Source organism: Macaca mulatta, chromosome 19 (genome assembly GCF_049350105.2).
Source record: "Macaca mulatta isolate MMU2019108-1 chromosome 19, T2T-MMU8v2.0, whole genome shotgun sequence".
NCBI classification, from domain to species: Eukaryota; Metazoa; Chordata; class Mammalia; order Primates; family Cercopithecidae; genus Macaca; species Macaca mulatta.
In genome coordinates, this window is record NC_133424.1 from 62,310,305 (window position 1) to 62,332,397 (window position 22,093).

At 58.1% G+C, this 22,093-nt stretch overlaps 3 protein-coding genes across 21 annotated transcripts in view; 1 reads left to right on the plus strand and 2 right to left on the minus strand.

Annotated features, from left to right (window-relative positions):
• Nucleotides 1-2,424: 2,424 nt before the first annotated feature.
• VRK3 (VRK serine/threonine kinase 3) overlaps nucleotides 2,425-22,093 on the minus strand; it is a 174,088-nt gene continuing 154,419 nt past the window's right edge. The window contains exon 13 of the transcript XR_013410074.1: nucleotides 2,425-2,486. The gene's annotated coding sequence lies outside the window, so the exon portion shown is untranslated. The remainder of the gene's footprint in view (nucleotides 2,487-22,093) is intronic.
• On the plus strand, nucleotides 4,558-15,044 carry PTOV1 (PTOV1 extended AT-hook containing adaptor protein). 19 transcript variants are annotated; one of them, XM_077980981.1, is made up of 14 exons: nucleotides 4,558-4,806; nucleotides 7,903-7,985; nucleotides 8,221-8,358; nucleotides 8,466-8,548; nucleotides 8,644-8,701; nucleotides 8,785-8,892; nucleotides 10,544-10,699; nucleotides 11,258-11,347; nucleotides 11,469-11,542; nucleotides 11,621-11,678; nucleotides 12,113-12,217; nucleotides 13,604-13,801; nucleotides 13,886-13,953; nucleotides 14,227-14,353. In XM_077980981.1, exons 1-13 carry the CDS (start codon nucleotides 4,686-4,688, stop codon nucleotides 13,895-13,897), a joined length of 1,284 nt encoding a protein of 427 aa, XP_077837107.1. In that variant the 5' UTR covers nucleotides 4,558-4,685; the 3' UTR covers nucleotides 13,898-13,953; nucleotides 14,227-14,353. The 19 variants fall into 19 exon arrangements, with proteins under 19 accessions (XP_077837107.1, XP_077837100.1, XP_077837109.1 ...); XM_077980974.1 differs by lacking the exon at nucleotides 7,903-7,985; XM_077980983.1 differs by lacking the exons at nucleotides 4,558-4,806; nucleotides 7,903-7,985; nucleotides 14,227-14,353 and adding exons at nucleotides 5,011-5,345; nucleotides 14,636-15,044.
• PNKP (polynucleotide kinase 3'-phosphatase) lies at nucleotides 14,766-21,155 on the minus strand. The gene is made up of 17 exons (XM_015124622.3): nucleotides 21,069-21,155; nucleotides 20,657-20,820; nucleotides 19,992-20,038; nucleotides 18,713-19,012; nucleotides 17,935-18,014; nucleotides 17,790-17,847; nucleotides 17,575-17,682; nucleotides 17,278-17,349; nucleotides 16,275-16,323; nucleotides 16,123-16,193; nucleotides 15,956-16,048; nucleotides 15,764-15,860; nucleotides 15,629-15,690; nucleotides 15,360-15,469; nucleotides 15,191-15,278; nucleotides 15,011-15,072; nucleotides 14,766-14,927 (listed from the first exon to the last, which is right to left on the minus strand). Exons 2-17 carry the CDS (start codon nucleotides 20,805-20,807, stop codon nucleotides 14,810-14,812), a joined length of 1,566 nt encoding a protein of 521 aa, XP_014980108.3. The 5' UTR covers nucleotides 20,808-20,820; nucleotides 21,069-21,155; the 3' UTR covers nucleotides 14,766-14,809.

Below are 22,093 nucleotides of genomic sequence, written 5' to 3' on the forward strand. Positions count from 1 at the left end.
CCAGGTTCACGCCATTCTCCTGCCTCAGCCTCCCAAGTAGCTGAGACTACAGGCGCCCGCCACCACGCCCGGCTAGTTTTTTTTTTGTATTTTTAGTAGAGACGGGGTTTCACCATGTTAGCCAGGATAGTCTCGATCTCCTGACCTCGTGATCCACCCGCCTCGGCCTCCCAAAGTGCTGGGATTACAGGCTTGAGCCACCGCGCCCGGCCTATTATTTTTTTTAAATAGCCCAGGAGGCTGGGCTCAGTGGCTCCTGCCTGTAATCTCAAACCCAGGACCCTGGGTTTGGGGATAGGGCAGGTCTGCCTTGTACAATCTGGGAACACTCAGCATGGTCTGTGCTGGAGGGCAGATGGTGGCAGAGAAGCTAAGAAGTGTGGCAGTGACGAGGGTAAGATGGTCCCAAGCCTGAGGGGCTGTGCCCCTTGTTTATTCCACAAAGTGGAGGCCAACACCTACTGAGATTAAGAACCTGGGCCCTGTCCCTGCCCTGTGTCTCTGCAGCCTGTGATCTCAGGCTTTTGCTTGTGGATTCCTGGTTTCCCCATCTGTGGAGTGGGGATAAGAAGATTGTTGAACTCATGGCCTGCTGTGTGAGAATTCAGTGGGTTCAGACATGAAGTTCTTGAGAAACATTTAACTACTATTATTGCCAGGGGTCCCACTGTCAACCCTGGAGTGCAGTGGCATGATCTTAGTTCACTGCAGCCTCTGCCTACAGGGGTCAAGCAGTCTTCCCACCTCAGCTTGTCGAGTAGCTGGGACTACAGACACGCACCGCCGTCCCCAGCTAATTTTTGTAGTTTTTGTAGAGAAATAGTCTCAGTATGTTGCTCAGGCTGGTCTGGAACTCCTGGCCTCAAGTATAATTCTCCTGCCTCAGCCTCCAGAGTAGCTGGGACTACAGACATGTGACACCATGCCTGGCTAGTTATATAGTTGTAGAGAGAGAGTCTTGCTACGTTACCCAGGCTGGTCTCAAACTCCTGGGCTCAAGCAATGCTCCAACCTCAGTCTCCCAAAGTGTTGACAACTACAGGTGTGAGCCACTGCACCTGGACACAAATAATGACGAGAAAGTTGAAATTTACCTAGAGTTTGCAGAGCATGTATCAGGCAGACCTTAAAAAAAAAAAAAAATTCAGCCATACACTATTTTGTAATGGCAAAAAAAGAAAAAAGAAAAGTCCAAGCCAGAGATGATCTTACTCCCATTTCTTAGTATAAAGCATTTTATTATCTTTTTTGTTTGTTTTGAGACGGAGTCTCATACTGTCGCCCGGGCTGGAGTACAGCGGCACAATCTCGGTTCACTGCAACCTCCGCCTCCTGGGTTCAAGTGATTCTCCTGCCTCAGCTTCCCTAGTAGCTGGGATTACAGGCGCCCACTACCATGCCCAGCTAATTTTTTGTATTTTTAGTACAGATGTGGTTTCACCATGTTGGCCACCATGCCTAGCAAATTATTGTAGTTTTTGTAGCGGTGGGAGTCTCGCTATGTTGCCCAGACTGGTCTCGAGCTCCTGGGCTCAAGCAATCCTCCCACCTTGGCCTCCCACCCAATGTGTTGGGATTACAGGCATGAGCCACCGCGCCCAGTGGAACATCACATTCTTGTATAAGCTCCACCCACAAACCACAATGAATCATCTCAAGTGTTTTTTTGTTTTTGTTTTTTTTTTTATGAGATGGAGTCTTGCTCTGTCGCCCAGGCTGGAGTGCAGTGGCACGATCTCGGCTCACTGCAACCTCTGCCTCCCGGGTTCACGCCATTCTCCTGCCTCAGCCTCCCGAGTAGCTGGGACTACAGGCGCCTGCCACCATGCCCAGCTAATTTCTTTTTTATGTTTAGTAGAGACGGGGTTTCACCATGTTAGCCAGGATGGTCTCGATCTCCTGAGCCTCGTGATCCACCCGCCTCAGCCTCCCAAAGCGCTGGGATTACAGGTGTGAGCCACCGCGCCCGGCCAAGTTTTTTTTTTTTTTTTTTAAGTGGCTTGAGAACCTAAAGACGTTTATGAAACAAACTGGGGGCTGAGTCTTCCTAGGTTTTTATGAGCTTTTTCATTAAATAATTTACAGTTGCTTTACTTGTACCTAAACTGGCAGCATTTATTTTTATTTTTATTTTTTTTTGAGACGGAGTCTCGCTCTGCCGCCCAGGTTGGAGTACAGTGGCCGGATCTCAGCTCACTGCAAGCTCCGCCTCCCAGGTTTACGCCATTCTCCTGCCTCAGTCTCCCGAGTAGCTGGGACTACAGGCGCCCGCCACCTCACCCGGCTAGTTTTTTTTGTATTTTTTTAGTAGAGACGGGGTTTCACCATGTTAGCCAGGATGGTCTCGATCTCCTGACCTCGTGATCCGCCCGTCTCGGCCTCCCAAAGTGCTGGGATTACAGGCTTGAGCCACCGCGCCCGGCCTTTTTTATTTTTAGAGATGGAGTCTTGCTTTGTTACCCAGGCTGGAGTTGCAGTGGTGAGATCTCGACTCACTGCAACGTCCGTCCCCTGGGTTCAAGCGATTCTCCTGCCTTAGCCTCCAGAGTAGCTGGGACTACAGGCACACACCACCATGCCAGGTTAATTTTTGTATTTTTAGTGGAGACTGTGTTTCACCATGTTGGCCAGACTGGTCTTGAACTCCTGACCTGAAGTGATCCACCCACCTCGGCTTCCCAAAGTGCAGAATTACAGGTGTGAGCCACCAGGCTTGATGTTTTTCTTTTAACAACTCCCTTTTAGTCTTTCCAAAGCAAGCAATCTGGTTTGTATATAAACAACTCTCTTACATTAATTTCATTATTTGGATTGTAAATTAAAGAACTTCTGGCATAAACAGGTTTGGATCAAACAGCTACCTTTCAGGAAGTAAGCAGCTTGAGAGATGGAAGTGGAATTGCTTAGTCATAATAGTAGCCTGCTAGCCCCGGCAGCAGGCTTCAGATGAAAAGGAAAGCGTCTTTCAAGTTGGTGGACTGAGTGAGATGGTTTCAGAGAGTTTTGTTGCAGTATTACTGATAGAATTTCAGCCTACATTTTCATTTCACTTTCTGACATGAGTTCCCAATTTGCTCACTCTGGAGTACACCCTCATATACCTTTCTCCATGCTTATACAATTCAGGGCATTCAAACTCATGCATGTCCTGGTGGGTTCTGAGGGATGGGAAGGCATTAACTAGGTAGAGAACAGGAAGGATGGGAAAGAGTTTTTTGGGGGGGCAGCAGCAGGGTCCACAGTACCAAGTTTGGATTTAATTCTAAGGGGATTGGGATGGGAAGCCATTGGATGGTTTTGATTATTGCAGTGACAGAGAAGGCAGCAAGAGTTAGGAGGCGTCACCCAGGCAAGAGATCTCGATGGTTTGGACCAACAAGAATGGGGAGAAGTAAAGATTCAGGGAGATTAAAGAAGCTCCTGTCTGGGTTTTCTCCTTCCTGCTGCCAGGTTGTCCTCACATGGGTGATTGACAGGGCATTGGAGGTACCTGTTGATAACTAACTTGCAGTTTGTGTCCAGGGAGCACTGATTCTGTTTGGCCACAATCCAGGTTGGATTTGGGGCTTAAGGCTGGGCTCCAGTCAGCCCTGGGAATCCCCTGGGCAGGAGGCTTAGTGGGGGCAGGGAAACATGGACAGGCCTACAGGTTCTTCTGCCATTTCACTGGCCACTCCTCGGTGTCCTTTGCTGGTTGCTTCTCATTGTCGTGACTGTTAAAGGGATGAGTGTCCCAATCTCTTTGGGATCTTATCCAGTCTCCATTCAAATACTGATGACTCCCGAATTTCTCTCTGCAGGATATGACATCAAAATCTACCTACATTGTTTAGTCAATATCCCAAACAGAAGTAGGGATTCCCTCCCTAACCTCCTACAGCTGTGTCTATTTCTCCTGTCTACCTTCACTCGGCTCCACCCACACTGGCTCCCTTTTATTCCTTCTACTTTCAGGATTTGTCTTTGCTGTTCTGTCCTCTTGGCACACTTTTCCAGCCATCTGGAATGGCAGGTTGCTCACAGGTCACTTTCTTGACTTCCCTTGCTTGCTAACTTTACCTCCCTATGGTCATATCCCATCGCCCTGTGGATATGTGCTAGTTAACACTTAGCACAGCCTGTGATTATGCCTCTCCCCAGTGGACCGTGGGGTCTGTGAGGGACCTGGTCTGATTCGGTCGTTGCCGTGCACAGAACCGGACAGGGTACTCGTAACAGATTTTTGTTGTTAAGAAAATCTAACCTTTGAGTAGTGGCTGCGTCAAGCATTTGATCCACATAACCACTCTAGGGTTAGATGTTACCCACGTTGAAGGAACAAAAATCGAGGGAAAAATCTTATACAACAACTAGTAAGCGGCTACGCAGTCATTTCATTTTAGCAGAGCGAATGAGCGAATCCACGGAAGGCCGGGGAGCGAGGCGAGTGGCTTGGAGTAGCCAGGGACGGCGGGCGGAGCCTGGGTGCTGGGACTAATGGGCGGAGCCTCCGTGGACCGCTGCCCCCCCGCCAAGCCGCGCGGGGGCCGCTGGGAGTTGGAGTCCCCTGCCCACCTCGCCACGTCACCGCCTGCAAACCTTCAGCTCTCCCCTCAGGCTCGGGTGCAATCCGTACTCTCAGTGGGTTCCCTTTTAGTGGGTTCCCTTGTCCCCAGGCCCATTATTCTGTCCTCCTCTCTTCCCTTATGTCTTTTGGCGCGGTCTCCCGGCTCTGCGGGTCCAGGGCTCCGGATGAGGTCTCCCGCCGTCCCGACCCCGGCAAGGGGCCAGCTTGGTGTCGCCTTCGTTCTTCTGCCACCCCGTTTGGTAGGGAATCCCGCTCCCGCCACGCCCCCTGAAGTTGTTGCTCGCGCGTCTTCCCAGGCCCTCCCCCGCGCCGGAGCTGCCCGCCCGACCGCCGAGCCCACACTCCGCTCCCGCCAGGGCCCCGCTCCCCCGCGCCGCCTTGGTACGCTCCGGCCACGCCCCCTCGGACGCGCTTGATACGCGCCGGGCTCCCCCACTCGCCTCAGTGGTTCGGCCGCCGCGACCCCACTCCGGCGGCGCGTCCACCGAGCTTGGTGCGGCTCAGCCCGTCTCCCCCGAAGCCGCGCGCCCGCGCTCCTCAGTCGGTGGAGCCTGCAGCCCCCCTTGTGGCCCGCGGCAGCTCCCCGCCCGCTCGGCCCGCGCCCGCCATGGTCCGTCCGCGCCGTGCCCCGTACCGCTTCGGCGCCGGGGGCCCCCTCGGGGGTCGCGGCCGCCCCCCGCGGCCCCTCGTAGCGCGCGCTGTCCGCTCGCGCTCCTGGCCGGCCAGCCCCCGAGGCCCGCAGCCTCCGCGGATCCGGGCCCGCTCGGCCCCTCCCATGGTGAGCCCCCCGCCCTTTTTCCAGAGCCTTCCACGGCCCCGCCCCCCCAGCCCCTACCCCGGGCTCACGCCTTTGTCCGCGGCCCCCGCCGCTCCGGGATGTCCCCTGTGGCCCGAAGGGTGGTGCCGCCCGGGGCCGGGTTCCCCCGTGGAGCCCCCGGTGGTTCGCGCCGCGCTCTCCCCTTTGTTGCGCGTTCGGGCCGGGGTGGGGGGGTGGGGGACGGGGGCGGGGCGGGCTCAAATTACTGCTGACTCTGCGGCCGGATTTAAACGCGGGTGGGGGGCGGCGGACAGGCGGCCAGCACGCGCGTTTGTTTTTCCCGATTGGAAAGTTGCTCTCTCCGGGCAGGAAACCTGGAAATGGGGGCGGGGGTTGGGGGACAGCGGCGAGGGAGGGGCCCGCGCTTTGTACCAGCGCCCCCAGATGTCGCACCCGTGGGCGTTCTCCCTGGGGCCCGCGCTGTGCCGGTGGAGTGCGCACCTAGAATGTGCGCCCGCGCCCAGATGTGGGATGCTTTGATGGACTGCCGTGAGCCCAGACCTTAAACGTAAACATTCAGCTTCGCAGGTACTTTGGGCTGCACAGGCTTTCCCGGACCCAAAAGACGCACATGCTTTTCAGAAACCCTTAGTAAGGTTTACCTGGGGCTGTAAAACTGCACATCGCGACTTTGCACCGTGCACACGCTTGCCCCAATGTGAGATATCACTTGGGTTCGCGCTCCAGTCCGCTTTTTAAATACATTCCCCAGCGGTGTGGATGGCACAGAGCTGTGGCAGCCCTACTGAAACCTTAAAACAGGCTTCCTGGGGTCATAAACATGGATACCCAGACTCAGATCACCTCCCAGAACTTAAACGTATCCCTTCACTCCACTGTCTTTGCCCCTTCCTGCAGCATTCGCATCTAGTCGTTCAAAAGTGCTTTCCGGGCCCTCAGACATGCAGCCCAAGGCTTTAAACCTCAGTGTAGGTACTGGATGGGCTTCCCTGTGCAGTAGGGATGTCAGGCGCGCACAGTTTTGCACACACTTGCCAAGATGTGAGATTTCCTTTAGGTTGCACCTTACCTGTCGTTTTTAAATGTGATCGTCCCATCTTGATATGCTGCTCCTGCTGTGGAAGGTATCCCTGGGTTTTAGGCATGCATGCCTGCTCTTTACTATGGCTCCAGATCCCAGCATCTTTTGAAGTCCTGAGTCAACCTGCCCTCCTAAACAAGCAGACATTAAGTATGTCGCTTGGGCCCTTAAGTGCGTTTGCCTGATTTTTACCCATCTTTGTGGCAGTAAATGCATAAGTGTCACTGTATATGCGGACTTGTGTATGCAGTCTAGATATCCCAGGTCCCAGCACCATAAACAACTTGTATGTTGCAAGTGTACCCTCATCTCTAAAGCCACCTCCAGCTGTGCGTTTTAATACATCTTCTCAGATGCTGGATGTCCCGTATGGTGCCTGAAGCCCCCGGGGCAACATCCACTCTCTGTCCAGCTCATTCTAACGCCAAGATACTCAGGTGTTTTTTCTGATCTTTTGATGATTGCCCAAAAGTCAGAATCACCTGCAAGGGTGGAGAGCAAGTTTGTTCAGGTGTCTCTTTTTAAGCGCTCACAAAGTAAGATTTTTTGTTTGTTAGTATTCTGGAAGGAAAGATCTCGTTGTGTTTCATAGAAAATCTGGAAAATACCTGTTTGTAATAAGACAAAAAGAAATCACCCTTACAATTTGTTTCCCCTGCCTGGAGGAGCCTACTATGGGGAGACTCTCGAGGGTTTCCTGCTGCCAGGCTGTTTTCGAAGCTTTCCCTTGTTTGCTTTGAGATGTTTCTGGTTTTAAAAAATAATAAGTGAGGCCAGGTGCGGTGACCCACGCCTGTAATCCCAGCACTTTGGGAGGCCGAGGTGGGCGGATCACTTGAGGTCAGGAGTTCAAGACCAGCCTGGCCAACATGGTGAAACCCCGTCTCTACTAAAAAAAAAAAAAAAAATTAGCTGGGCATGATGGCGCGGCTTGCAGTGAGCGAGGTTGCAGTGAGCCGAGATCGCGCCACTGCACTCCAGCCTGGGAAACAAGAGTGAGACTCTGTCTCAAAAAAGTAATAGTAATAAAAAATAAAATAATGGGAGAGTGCCCTGTGCGTAGTATCTGCGGCTTTGCTTGGCTTTATTGCTAGACGCTTCTTCTGGTGTTCTACGTGTTTTGGTCTGTGAGGCTCCTCCAGGGGGTGGTGTCCCAGCTCTCTTCCACATGTTTCCCCCTTCTCCTCGCTGTCTTTCTCCTAGATGGTTCAGTCCCCTCTGTGTTTCTTGTCACCTCCTTCCTGTCTCCCTGGGGTCAGACTGATAAGGCCAGAGAGGGGGGCACTGGCAGCTAGAGGGAGGAGTTGAACTTTGGAGTGACTGGGAGCCTTAGGAGAGTTTCAGACAGGGCAGGCTAGTTGCGGGACAGACACAGCACAGGCCGGCTTGTGTCTGCGGAGGCTGCAAGGAAGCCCTGGGCCCAGCCTGGGGCACATGGAAAGTCCCCCACAGCCGGCTTCTAACTTGGGTCTCAAGGAATCGATCAGGCACACAGCTGGGGCAAAGGCTGGAGGTGGGGCTGGCTGAAGGCTTCAGGACTCTGCTGGGCCAGTGTCAAGGTGACAGCAGGCTCTGGGAAGGAAGGGTCCTGAGGGGGGGCAGCGGGAAAGGACATGAGGACCAGCGTGTTGGGGTCCTGAGGGGTGAGCAGAGAAGTTTGGACATGGCCTGGTGGGCTTCCAACAGGGGATTTGGGTCCGAATATTGGGACATCCCCTCTGGGGTATGTGGGGACTGCCTGTCCTTGCACAGGCCCCAGCCTCAGTTTCCCACCTACCCCCCACTCCACTGCAGGAAGGTGCTCGGGTCTTCGGGGCGCTGGGTCCCATCAGTCCCTCCTCACCTGGGCTCACCCTCGGGGGTCTGGCCGTGAGTGAGCACCGACTCAGCAACAAGCTGTTGGCCTGGAGCGGCGTCCTTGAGTGGCAGGAGGTGAGTCCCTGTGGGGCTGCAGCTGGTCTCCAGGGTCTTGTCTTGTCCCCGCGGGGCCAGGCTGGGGCATCTAGGCTGTGTACAGTGACGCCCTCCTGCCCCCACAGAAGCGCAGACCCTACTCTGACTCCACTGCAAAGCTGAAGCGGACCCTGCCCTGCCAAGCCTATGTGAACCAAGGCGAGAACCTGTGAGTGCCGGGCGCAGCAGCCGGGGCGGTGGCAGGGGCAGTGGCTGTGGCCATGGGGATCAGGGCAGCCCTTTCTGACCGGCTCTTTCCCATAGGGAGACCGACCAGTGGCCGCAGAAGCTGATCATGCAGCTGATTCCGCAGCAGCTGCTGGTGAGACCCGCCCCGCCCGCCCCACCCACTCTGAGCACCCCCATGCCTGGCTGACGCAGCTGTCTGTCCCCTGTCCCCCCCAGACCACTCTGGGGCCCCTGTTCCGGAACTCCCAGTTGGCACAGTTCCACTTCACCAACAGAGACTGCGACTCGCTCAAGGGACTCTGCCGCATCATGGGCAACGGCTTTGTGAGTGGGGTGGGCTCGGGTGCGCGAGGGGGGCAGGGGGCGGCTCCTTTGTAGCACTGTGCTGACAAGTACGGCTGGAGGCAGCGCCCTGCTCACAGCCCAGGCGGGGGCTGCGAGTCTTCCCTGGGGTCGACGGTAGCCCTCGTGGCCTCTCAGACCCTGTCTGGAAATGACTGACCCCAGGCACCCTCCATAGAGCACAGGGTGAAGGAACTCAGCCTGAGAGGTCTCCAGTTCCTGCATCTGTGCCCAGCTCTGAGGTGGCCCTTGGGGTGTGAGTGCACAGAGGGACCGGGGCCAGGAGCCTGTCGGGGACACACAGCGTATGGCAGGAACCTGGTAAATGGGTGTGCTAGACATAAGAGCCAGGAGGGAGTGGCGCATCGTGGCTTGGTATTCTGGTCTGTAAAATGGGCTAACAGGAGCCGTGCTTCCTAGGGCCACTGGGAGGCTGGAGGGAGGGAGTTTGTGTAGAGCGCTTGAGATGGTGACTTTAGTACCTAGTGAGTGCTCAGTGAACCTAGCTGGGGAGGCTGTTCAGGTGACTGGGATTCTGGGGCAGGGCAGGTCAGCAAGGGGGATGGGACTGTGAAAGACGGCAGGTGCTGGAGAGGAGGCAGGGATGGGGTGGGAGCGAGTCCTCTGCCCAGAGGACCTGGCTCTGGGACATTCTTAGTCCCTGTTCCCCTTTGGGACGGTCTGCCTCTACCCGGTTCCAGCTGCCGCTCTGAGGCGCACTGGGTTCCGCCTTGGCCTCCCTTCTCCCTCAGAGCACCAGGGGCAGACCAGGGCTTGTGCCTGGCATGAGGTCTCTTAGCTGACGCATCCCCCTTCACCCAGCACTGTTTGTTGAGGGCCTGCCATGTCCGGGCCCGAGTACCCAGTCTGTAGGGAAGGTGGGCATCCGCATTCGCCCCCCCGGCATGGCCCTGGGAGGGTGACTCTGCGTGGCTCCAGGGAGGCCAGGGACAGGGCCCTGAGCCAGGTGATCCCTGGGCTGACACCGAGGTCGAAAGGTTAGGCTGGCAGTGTGTAGGGTACAGCACTGTGGAGGGTGGCCCAGTGTGGGGAGGGGACATGGGGTTCTGGAACGGGCCCACCACTTCAGACACCACAGCCAGGCACATCTGTCAGGCTTAGTTCTCCCATGCCCCGTCCAAGAGGTACCAGTACTTTATCTGTTGAGCCTTTATGTGGCACCAAGTGTGTGCACTATTACCCCGTTTTACAGATGATGAAATGGAGGCCCAGAAACAGGAGGTGGCTGGTGTTAGGTCACACAGCTAGGAGGCAGCAGAGTGGTGGGGCGCTGCCTGTGCTCTTAACCCCCAGGCCAGGTCACCCCATCAGGCAGGCAGGAAGGCTGGCGGCAGGGGACGATGTGGGCGGGAGGTGATGCCTTCTCGGCGTTCTCACCACAGCCTGGGTGCCGGGCGCCACACTCCAACCTCAGCCATGGCAGGGTCGGAGGATGCCAATGGGTGCTGCACGGGCTCTCAGAGGCCCCTCACCTATGACCGTGGCCTTGACTGTGGGGGCCTCTGTCCACCAATAACCTCCCTTCATCCCCTACAGGTGGGGCAGTCGAGGGTGGTGGGGGCATGGCGGCCCCGGGCAGTGCCCACGGGGTCCTGACCCGCGGCCCCCACAGGCGGGTTGCATGCTGTTCCCCCACATCTCGCCCTGTGAGGTGCGCGTGCTCATGCTCCTGTACTCATCCAAGAAGAAGATCTTCATGGGCCTCATCCCCTACGACCAGAGCGGCTTCGTCAGCGCCATCCGGCAGGTCATCACCACCCGCAAGCAGGTGTGCCGCTGAGCACAGCCCATCTGAGGACAGAGTGGAGTTAGGCCCCACCGCCCTGGATGGGCAGCCAGACTTGGTGTGGGCGGAGTGTGATGCGATGACTGGAGCAAGGAGCCGCAGGGGAGCCCAGAGGAGGCCGGGCGGGTTCCCATCAGGGCTCCACGGAAAAGCGGCCACCAGGTGGCTCTGAAGGGCCGGAGGGTGGGTCTTGGCGCAGCGGTGGGGAAGCCAGTGGAGTGGGGAGCTGGGCAGGGGTTGGAATCATCGTGAGGCTGGAAGGCCCTGCCCGGTGACCACGTGTCCTGGTCATGCCTTGCCAGTTGAGGCAGACTCTGCAGGTCCTGTGCACCAGGTGAGGGCCAGGACCTGTCTCAGGCCACTGGGGAGCTGTGGGGGGCTGTGAGCAGGTGAGGGGGCAGGGCCTGTTCCCCTGGGGCTAGAGAATGGACCCAGCTGGGGTCGACAGGCCAAGACTCGGAGGGAGGGATGGTGGACCCTAGGACAGACAGGTTTCCCAGGACCCAGGGCCCCTTCTTCCCACCCCCTTCCTTCCAACAGGCAGTGGGACCTGGTGGTGTCAACTCAGGCCCAGTCCAGATCGTCAACAACAAGTTTCTGGCATGGAGCGGCGTCATGGAGTGGCAGGAGGTGAGCCCTCGGCAGCCCGGGGACCTGGGACCCCCAGATCCTCACGGACTGTGGCTGGGAGGGGACACTGGGGTTGGGGGTCTCCAGCCCTGAGGGCTCCTCTTTATCTCTCCCCCAAAAGCCCAGGCCTGAGCCCAACAGTCGGTCCAAGAGGTGGCTGCCGTCCCACGTCTACGTGAACCAGGGGGAGATCCTGTGAGTGCCGGGCTGGGGGCGGTGGCAGCGTCCAGGGGAGCTGGGGCCTCCTGACCCTTGTCCCCTCGTGCCCCACAGGAGGACCGAGCAGTGGCCAAGGAAGCTGTACATGCAGCTCATCCCGCAGCAGCTGCTGGTGAGGGACTGGGGCCGGGCTGTCAAGCCTGCAAGCAGTAGCCATTCCAGAGGGCGGGACTGGGGGCAAGAGCGCCTCCCTGGGTGGCCTGAGCTGGCCGTGAGGGAGTGGAGCTGAGGGTGCTGAAGCAGGGGCAGTGGGTAGGTCCTCAGGCCTGGTTCCAAGGGGTCCCAGGCACCCAGCCGGTGGCTGTGCAGGGACTGAGCGGGGCAGGGGCAGCCTCGATCTGGACCTGGGGAGCTGCCAAGGGGTCTGAGAGCGGCTTCCACAGCACTCCAGGATTAGGCTGGTTGACGGGTGGAGATGACAGTTTCCTGAGGTAAGGAGGACAGGGGAGCCTCAGTTTGGTCCTGGGCCTGGGGGATTCAGCAGGCTGGGAGCAGGAGGCCGTGGTTTGAGAAGCCAGAATCGGGGGTCCCCTCACTTCCCCGCAGACCACCTTGGTTCCGCTGTTTCGGAACTCGCGCCTGGTCCAGTTCCACTTTACCAAGGACCTGGAGACACTGAAGAGCCTGTGCCGGATCATGGACAACGGCTTCGTGAGTGGCGCCGGCAAACGCTGGGGAGGGGCCGGCCAGGGCAGAGGGAGCCAGGGTAGAGCGAGGCAGGACCGCTCACGGGGGGTGCACATGGGAGAGGAACAGAGCACCATGTCCTGGACAGCTGGGGAGAGACGGTGGCTAGTGTGGGCGTGGCTCCTGAGGGCTCTGTGCTGTCCCCACGGCACTGGACGGGGGCACTGACCCTGGTTATGCAGGGGCCTGCCGCTCCTCTGCCACATCAGGACTGACTCAGCACCAGGTGCTGATGTCCCAAAGCACCAACTCCGTGCTCTCCGCTCCCCCGGGACAGGTGCCCTTGTCACTCCAGGTTTCCCGGGAGCTTGTGCCACATCCCAAAGGCCCATTGCTGGGCAGGGAGGGCTGTCTGTCCCCAGCAAGGTCCCAGAGTATCTGGTGATCATCTTATCTGGGGGAGTCTCGGCTGAGTCTTCTCTCTCTGGGGCTCAGTTTCTCCATCTGTGAGGTGGGGAGGGTTGGACTTTGGTGCTTCTGCGCCCTCTCCCCTGGTGTCCACCTTCCAGCTGGGCCATACTTAGGTAACATCTGTCCCGAAACTACCTTAAAATTACCTTCGCCTTAGTCTGAGTAAACTGTCCACAAAGCTGTTGGTGGGTGACGGGGCCTGGGTGTAGATGCTTTTACGTTAAAGCAATTGCAAGAGTTCCCTCAGGCCAGGCGCGGTGACTCATGTCTGTAATCCCAGCACTTTGGGAGGCCGAGGAGGGTGGATCACCTGAGGTCGGGAGTTCGAGACCAGCCTGGCCAACGTGGTGAAACCCTGTCTTTATTAAAAATACAAAAATTAGCTGGCCATGATGGCTACTCCGGAGGCTGAGTCACAAGAATGGCTTGAATCCAGGAGGTGGAGGTTGCAGTGAGCTGAGATCACGCCATTGCACTCCAGCCTGGGCAGCAGGAGTGAAACAGTCTCACACACACACACAAATAGTTTCCTCAGGGAAGTGCATAAAGACTCCATGTACCTCAGCCCTCACCTGTGCTGGGCCAGCTGCTGCCGATCCCTTGGGTTCCGGAGTTGAAGCCATGACCAGTTGGCTCAGGCGGCTGTGGTGAACTGGCCCCAGACACAGCCTGGCCTGCCCAGGAGCTCTGAAATGCAAGTTCTTGGGCCCTTCCCAAAAGAGCCTGTTGGCCTTTGACCCACCCATTGCTCTTGGCCACTGTGTCATCCTAATAAGGGGGCCCACCTCCGGGACGGGTGGGGAGGTGTGAGGACAGAGCAGTTAGGCTGTGTCTGGCTCATGGAGCCCACGGCGTGGTGCCGTGGTTGGAGGGATGCTCGTCCTTGCGGCCTGAGTCCCTGTTGTGCTGTCTACTGACACCACGCCCTGTGCCCACCAGGCTGGCTGCGTGCACTTTTCCTACAAAGCATCATGTGAAATCCGTGTGCTTATGCTCCTGTACTCTTCGGAGAAGAAAATCTTCATCGGCCTCATCCCCCACGACCAGGGCAACTTTGTCAACGGCATCCGGCGTGTCATTGCCAACCAGCAGCAGGTCCTGCAGCGGAACCTGGAGCAGGAGCAGCAGCAACGAGGGGTGAGGCAGCCGGGCCCCAGGGCTGCTCAGCCTCCCCCCCACCCCTCCTGCCTGCTCACCACTGGCCTTTGATTCCTCCCACAGATGGGGGGGTAGTGGCCACCCCGGGCTGGGCCCCTCCAGAGTCACAGATGAGGCCCCGGCAGAGACTGGTGAGTGGTGACCCTGTCATGTACAGGAGGGACCCTGGGGCATGGGGGGGGGCGTGGGTGCGGTTGGGAAAGAAGCAGGGCGACCTTGGCCTTGGGGCGACCAGAGCAGAGGGAGAGACAGCAGTCCTAGGCTATCTGGGAAACTATCCCGGCTGCAGGGCCATGGGAGGTGCAGTGTCCAGGCCTGGGTGGGGCCGGGCCTCTGCCCACAGGGATGTGGGTCAGTGCTTGGGAGCTTGTGGCCAGCAGCCCCCACTGCACCCCTGCCCCCAGGTGACATGCTTCTGAACAGGGGCCCCTGGGGACTTCAACTGCCCAGCAACATGGAGGATGGTGTCCTGAGGCCTCCAAGGATGGTCCCCACCCCTCTACGTTTCCCTAATAAAGCCTTTTAAAAACCTGCCTGCCCCCTCTACTCACTGCCCCATGCCTGGCAGCCCCCTAGCCATAAGGTGGCCCAGCAGGCCTGGACAGCCTGCAAACTCACTGGCTCTCGGCTGCCCACACCCTCTTCCCCAGCAATCTCCAGATCCACAGGCCCTGGGTTCAAGTTCAGGGGTCACACCTGGCCTTGAGCGAGCCCCTGGGTTGGGGCTTGTGGGCTCACCAGCTGGCTCTCAGGCAGCCAGGCAGCGCCCTGCCCTGTGCGTTCCCCGGCTAATGTCTAACATGCCCATGCCAGGTCCCAGCAAAGCTGGAATCCCTTCTGTAAGACCCCACCTTCTGTTACCGGAAAATGTCCCTAAAGCCTCCATCCATGTAAAAAACTGCCAGGCCTGGAGCCCCTCCTCCCAGCAAAATGCCGGCCAAGCTCAAGGAGAAACGACATTTATTGTGGAGGGGAGCTGGGCGGGGCTCAGCCCTCGGAGAACTGGCAGTACAGCCGCTCCAGCCTCGGCTCCAGGCACAGCCGGAACGGGATCTCCAGGATGGCAGAGAAGCCTTCGGCCAGCGTCGGGGCCTCGAACTGCTTCCTGGCAGTGGTGGGAACAGTGAGGGACAGCCTGGCTCATGTGGCCCCGCCATTGCCCCTCCCCCCTGCCGTCCCCAACAGTACCTGTAGCCATACATGACCATGTCTGATACGGGGATATGAGAGGAGTCCGTCATCTCTCGAAACTGTGGGGATATCAGAAGGGGCGAAAGGCCCAGGGGTCAGGGGAGGGAGGGGGCACCTGGGGGTGAGGAGGGGGGTCGGGGTGCATCCCTGGGGGGTGACCGGGCCTAGCGGGCTCACCCGGTTGTTGTGGCGCGCCTGCTCCAGAGTGGCGGTGAAGAGGAAGCAGCGGCAGGGAAAGCCCGCGGATCGGGCGCACTGGACGTACCTGTGGGGGAAGGAGCTGGATGTGCAGGCCCCGCCCACCCCGCCGCAGGCCCCGCCCACCCTATCGCAGGCTCCCCGCTACCTGGCGCGGCTCGCGGAGTCCGGGTTTGTGTTGTCGATGGCGACCCGTTTCCCTTGCTTCAGGGCTGTCTCACACGCGGTCACACAGCGCTGCCAGGAGCCTAGCGTGTCCTGGGGACACGAGAGGTCACAAACGGATCCGGAAACCCGAGGGGAGAGAAGACCCAGAGCGGGGTCGGGGAGGCAGTGATGGAGGGAAGCCGCCCCAAACTAGTTGAGCGGTGGAGATGGGAACTGAATAGATTCGGGGCGGCCAAAGCCTAGTCATACCCTGTTCACATGGACGTATCCGGCCGACACGAGGTGCTTCTTGAGAAAGGTGGACTTCCCGGCTGTGTGGGGGGCAGTGTCGGTGGGTGGCCTAGGACCCCGGAGGGGCTCAGGGCACAGGGGCAGGGCACTCACCCCCAGGGAATCCCACGGCGACAACCACCTCCGGGCTGGAGCTCAGGAGGGCCCTGGACTCGGGGAGGCAGAGAGGTCCTGAGCGGGAGAGAGTCCTCTGCGAGGGGAGGGGCACACGCGTGAGACGCTGTCCCCGTCTCCGGGAGCCCTCCCGCTCCCACCCCCACCCCCACCCCCACCCCAGGGCCTCACAGGGTCAAAGGCTGGGAGCTCAAAGCCGGCTGCTGGCCACTTCAGGAAGAACTCCTCAGGCGTGGCGAAGGGCAGGCCAAGGTTGAGGGCAAACTAGGGGTTGAGAACGGACATCAGACACAGGCCCGGGTCGGGCTCGGGCGCGGGGCAGCGGGCAGGGGCCTCACCAAGCGATCTGCGCAGGAGAAGTCTTTCTTCTTCCGCCCTGGGGCCCAGTTGGCCGGGCGTCCGGCTGCGTCTGGAACACACGGGACACACTGTCCCCACCAGCTCGGAGGGAGGGGTCCCAGCCCACCCTCAGCAGCCTCCAGGCCCTTACCTCCCACAAAGATGCTGTCCCGGATGGAGATGGGCGCGCCCTCGTTGGCCTGCGGGAGATGGCAGTGAGGAGGCCCTTCCCATAACTGTCCCGCCGCAGCAGTAGCGGGTCCCTGGGGCTGCTTCGCCTGGTCTATGCCGCGCATCAGGCCTCATCCTCCAACTTTTCATGTCCCCACCATCCAGCCACTTTGCACCGTGCTCCTGGCCCTGTGGTCTCTCCACGCAGTCCCCTCCCTCCAGGCTTCCCGGCTTCCGCCTCCGCCGGTTCCCCACGCGGCCACCAGAGGGCGCCCGCGCTGCCTCAGCTCCAGCCTCCTGGGGGCCGGCGCCTCCCAGGCTCCCCCTCCCTCAGGGCAAAAGCGGGGCCCTCCCTGTGGCCCTGCCCTCTCCCCTCCCTCGCTTAGGGCCAGCCGCATGGGCCTCCCTGTCCCTAACTAGCCCAGGCTAGGGGCTGCCTCAGGGCCTTTGCACTTGCTGTCACTCCTGTGGGGGGGAACCACTTTCCCCAGGTGTCCACGTGGCTCCCTCCTTCCTCTGTCTTAGGCCTTTTCCTCGGATGTCACCTCCTCAGAGGCCATCCGTGCCCACCACAGCTGAAACGATGCCTGCTTTCTCCACCTCCCTCCCTCCCACTGTTTTACACGCCAGTCTGCCCATCCGCCCAGAGTCACGGCCCTCGCCGTGCGGGCCCCGCTGGAGCAGGCTGTCCCGCTCACCGCTATCTTCAGCTCAAGAACGTGCTAAACTTCAGAACAAATGCACACACAAACGAATGAAGGAAGGAATGAACAGCTTCTCTCTCTACTACTCTGATTTAGAAAGTTTAAGAACATTGGTCTCGTAAACCAACATCTAAGATGTGACAGCAAAAAAACAGAAGGCAGGTCCGAGGGAGGACAGGAGGAGTAAGGAAGCCCGGACCTGGCCGGAGAGCGGGGAGCCCAGGAGTGAGGGGCTGGAGCGAGGAAAAGGAGGGAAGCCGGGCAGACTGCGAGACTCACCTGCTCCTGCAGATGGTCCCACATGCCTGTCACTGGCTTCCGGTACAAGCCTGCGTGCGTGGCCACCAGCACCTGTGGATGGGAGGGGGCCACCAGCCTCAGCTCCTCCTCAAGCACCTACTGGATGCTACCCCAGCCCTCACCCAGCCAAGCAGAGCTACAGAATTTGTAGCTGATGATGGGTTCTTATCAGCATCACACCGCCTGAGGCCTCTGCCCCACTTATCCTGGAGTCTGAAGCCCTCTCTCCAGATCTGTGTGCCCCCACATAGCTCCCAGCCTCCCTTCCAGCCATACCTGGAAGGGGACCCCCAGCTTCTCCACCACAGCCTCCACCTTGGCCTTGAACTCTTCGGCTGGCAGCTTCCCGCGCCCGATGCTCATCTGGTTGGTGAAGATCACCAGCTGGGGAGCAGAGAGTGTCACGAGGCGCCTGCTCACCAGGACCTTGGTCTGACCTGAGGTCGGACCGCCACCTGCACGGGCCCATGCAGACAGGCGGCTGCACATACCTTGTAGCCCTCGGCTTCCAGCTCCCGGAGCTTACGCGGAATCTCTGGGTACAAGATCCTAGGGCAGGTAGGAAGCGGGAGGGGTGACCCGGGGCCAGAGGTGGACTCCAGGCCTCACTCACTCCCTTGTTTTGCCTCTTATCACCTCCAGTCACTGGGGCCAGTGGGAAAGACCTTCCCAGAGCGTGTGGTGATGAGGGTCCCGTCCAGATCAAAGCCAGCCACCTGGTGTCACCAAGGAAAGAGGAACAGCAGCACTGTGATACCTCTGACCCTCTCCACTCATAGGCTGACTCACACCAACCCTGCCATCTCACAGATGGGGAAACCAAGTCACAGAACAGCTCCATGTCAAGCATCCGTGAAGCCTCGGAGTGCGGCCCGACATCTTAACCTTCCTGTCTCCTGTTCCTCCTCATGACCCCGGCCCCAGGATTACAGTCTTTAAAATGGGGGTTAATGTCTTACCCAGCCTCCTTCCTCCCCTGGCCTTCTCCACCTTGGTGGGCTGCTAATCGTGAAAATAAAAACAGGAGCAAAGCTTTGGGTGCTAACTGCATGTCAGGGACTATGCCACGTGCTTTTTATGGATTCAGCATCGTAGAGACGAGAGACATGGGACTCAGAATGTGGTGGTTAACAGCATTTGAACTCAAGTCTCTCTGGACCTAAAAAATACTCATCATAATAGCTCCTACTGAGACGGTCATGGTCATTGCTGATGACTGGGTGGTCACCGTGGGACATGCAGGAGCTGACATACATCATTTTCCCCACTGCTTACAACGAACCCTGCGTTTATCATTAGGCCCATTTCTCAGAAAAGTAAATAGAGGCTAAAAAGAAGTTGAGAGAGCACACAACAAACCTGGGATTGGGTCCCAGTCTGTGGCGGCTCCCTCAGCCCTCGGCGTAGTCCTCACCTTGCCCTGGGGTTTCACCCCAGCTGCGGTGAACACTAGCAGCTTCTCCAAGTTCTCCCAGCCGGGGTTTGACTTCCGCATACGCTTCTTGGGAGGCTCAGCATCTCTCTTCTCGTCTTGGGACACCGGAGGGGTGCCAGGTGGAGTATCTGGCTGGGATTCTGGTGTGCGGATCTCTTCCCAGCGCAGGGTCAGTGGGTGGAGGCCATTGACCAAATACAGTGTGTCCCCCACCCCCAGAGAGCCCTCCAACCCCGGCTTCAACTCCTGGGTCCCGGCAGTTGAGGGGTTAACTCCCAGCTGCAGAAAGAGGGAGGAGCTGAGACTGGCTCCGCCCCGACCGGGAGCCTCCTCCAATCAACTACCGAGCGGAAAGATCTGCCTTTCACCACTAATCAGATCCTTAGGCCTCACCGCTTAACGGTTAAGGGTTTTCAGCCTTATCCAATTTCTTCCTTCCTTCCTTCCTTCCGTCCTTCCTTTTCTTCCTTTCCCTTTCCTTCCTCCCTGCCTCCCTCCCTTTAGACAGAATCTTGTTTTGTCGCCCAGGCTGGAGTGCAGTGGTGCAATCTCGGCTCACTGCAACCTCTGCCTCCCGGGTTCAAACGATTCTCCTGCCTCAGCCACCCGAGTAGCTGGGATTACAGGCACCCGCCACCATGCCCGGCTAATTTTTGTATTTTTAGTAGAGATGGGTTTTCGCCATGTTGGCCAGGCTGGTCACAAACTCCTGATCTCAGGTGATTCGCCCGCCTAAGCCTTCCAAAGTGCTGGGATTACAGGCGTGAGCCACCGCGCCTGGCCTCCCTTGTCCAATTTCTAAGGGCTTGGACAGGTATCCACCCCACTGAAACAGGCAACACTTCTTTCTTTACTGGACACACCCCCTTCTCTCCTAGCCATATTTTTTCCTTTTCTTTTTTGAGGCAGGTTCTCGCTGTCACCCAGGCTGAAGTACAGTGTGGTGATCACTGCTCACTGCACCCTAGACCTACTGGGCTCAAGGGATCCTCTCGATTAGCTGGAACTACAAGGACGCGCCACCATCCCCGCTAATTTTTTATAGAGACAGGTTTCACCATGTCGCTCAGGCTGGTCTCGAACTCCTGGGTTCAAGCGATCTGCCCGCCTCGGCCTCCCAAAGTGCTGGGATTACAGGCTTGAGCCACAACGCCCGGCCCCAATCAGATTTTCCTAATGTACCACTTCACTGATGGCTTGCAATTCCTCCCCAAATCCCATCCCCAGGCCTTGCTGCCCCTTGCAGAGGCACTGATACCTGTTTCACTGCCACTGTCCGGGTCTCAGGATCTGCGACCAGTTCCACTGAGGATAGGAGGGATGGAGTCAGGATTTGCATCCTTGTGTGATTGGTTCCCTCATTTCTGGGGAGTGTGGCCTGCTTCAGGCTATAGCATCCATTCCGGAGGGAGTCAGAGGCAGTTTATTTCTACACGGGATTGGCTCCTTGACATGTAGTAGCCAGATGGTGGCACTAGGATTGCCTGACACTGGTCCTTCCTTGTAAGGGACAGGGAAGTACTTTTCTCTATAGAATTGGTTTCCTCCTTTACAAAAAATGTGGCTAGATACAGGTCCGGGACTTGGCCTGTTACCATCCATCCCAACCTAGTGACATTTATTTTTCTCCATAGGATAATTTTTCTCTTGACAAGGGTCGTCGCCTGTTTCTGGATTTCCAGATGGCCTAAGTATCATCCGCGCAGTGAACATCCTCCCGAAATTGGCTCGATCCCCTCTCCCCCAAAGGATCTAGCTAATTCTAAATCAAGCACAAACTTTCTCTTCCTGTGCGCCCTACAGAGCACCTTCTGACTTCGGGGCTGCCGGCACCACGCAATCCCGCGTAGCAGCCAAGCGTCCCTCTGGATTGTTCTCACTTTTGCAACAGGCCACACCCCCTCCAGCTCAGGCCCCGCCCACCTTGAGTCCTGGAGCACTTCCGGTCCGTGACCTGGGTCAGGGGTCCCCTGCCCAGGACCAGGGCTTGCCCGTCCGAGGGCAGGAAGATGGGAGGCGCTCCCCCAGGGGGGCTCTCGAGCCACAAGCGGCCCGGGGCCTTCACCTCGCCCATCCTGGGTGCCAGCCTGGGGAGCAGGTAAACGGGCTTGAGTGGCGCACAGCTCCAGTTTGCTACAGGAAGTCCCACTTCCTCCCACCTCCACTAGAACTTTCCCCATCATTAACTGCTTCGGAAGTCCCACCCCCTCGCCTGCCGCGGCTCGCGCCGTTTCCCAGGCGACGACGCGTGCTCCATCCCCACGAGTTGGAATCCCCACTTCCCAAGGCACAGGCAGATAGCCTCGCACATGCCCCCGCCCCGCCCTGTACTCACCCGGGACCGCTGCTCTGGCTCACGGCCACTTCCGACCAGGGAGGTCCTGCCCTAGGCGCCCCGCTTGCAACACGGCCGGCGGCGCTCAGTTCCTCGGCGGACGGAAATGACTCGTGCCCTCGAGGGGGGCGGGGCCTGGGTTCCTCCCACGGCAGCCACGCCCCTTGCCCGACCCACTTTCCCTAGGATCCCTCCACAGCCCTGACCTTCACGTCTTGCTGCAACGCGAGGCTCAGACCGGTAGCGGGGACTGGATCCTTCGTTAGCAGATTTGCCTCTTTCTAACTTGACTTCTAATTTTCATCCCAGGGAGGAAGCTTTTTTTCCCATCTGATGGTCATTGTCAGTCAAGGAAACCTCCGCCCACGACAGCGCCCCTAAATCCTTCTTTGGTATTACCCTCCATGTTCTAGTTTCCTCATCTATAAAGGGGATGATCCTTTCCACTTCGTGGGGTTACCATGACGATTAAAGGCACTAACACGTCACAAAAGCTTTAAAAAATGTTTGGGTGGTAGTAAGCCCTGTTTAAATCTTATTTAGTGTTAGCATTCTTCCGGTAGTGGTCTGGTGGGAGATTACGTTTACCTGGTCCTAATTTCGAAGGTGGTTTCCACCTGCTTTCTAACCTCCAGCCATTTTTTTTTTTTTTTTTTTTTTGGAGAAGGGGTCTCACTGTGCTGCCCAGGCTGATCTCGACCTCCTGGCGTCCTGTGATCGTCCCGCCTCGGCCTCCCAGCGTGTTGGCCTTATAGGCGTGAGGCACCAAGCCCAGCTGCTCCAGTCCTTTTATAATAGAAGACTCCCGGCTGGAGTTCCTGGCTTTGCTGGTGAATATGTGGCCTCCTCTGGCTCCAACCATCACCCCAAGATTGGGGTCCATGGTCACACAAGACTGGAATGCTCTCTTCCACCCCATGAACCTCTTGTCTTCATATGTATAAAATGGGCACAGAGCCAGGCGCGGTGGCTGACTCCTGTAATCCCAGCACTTTGGGAGGCCGAGGCGGGTAGATCATTTGAGG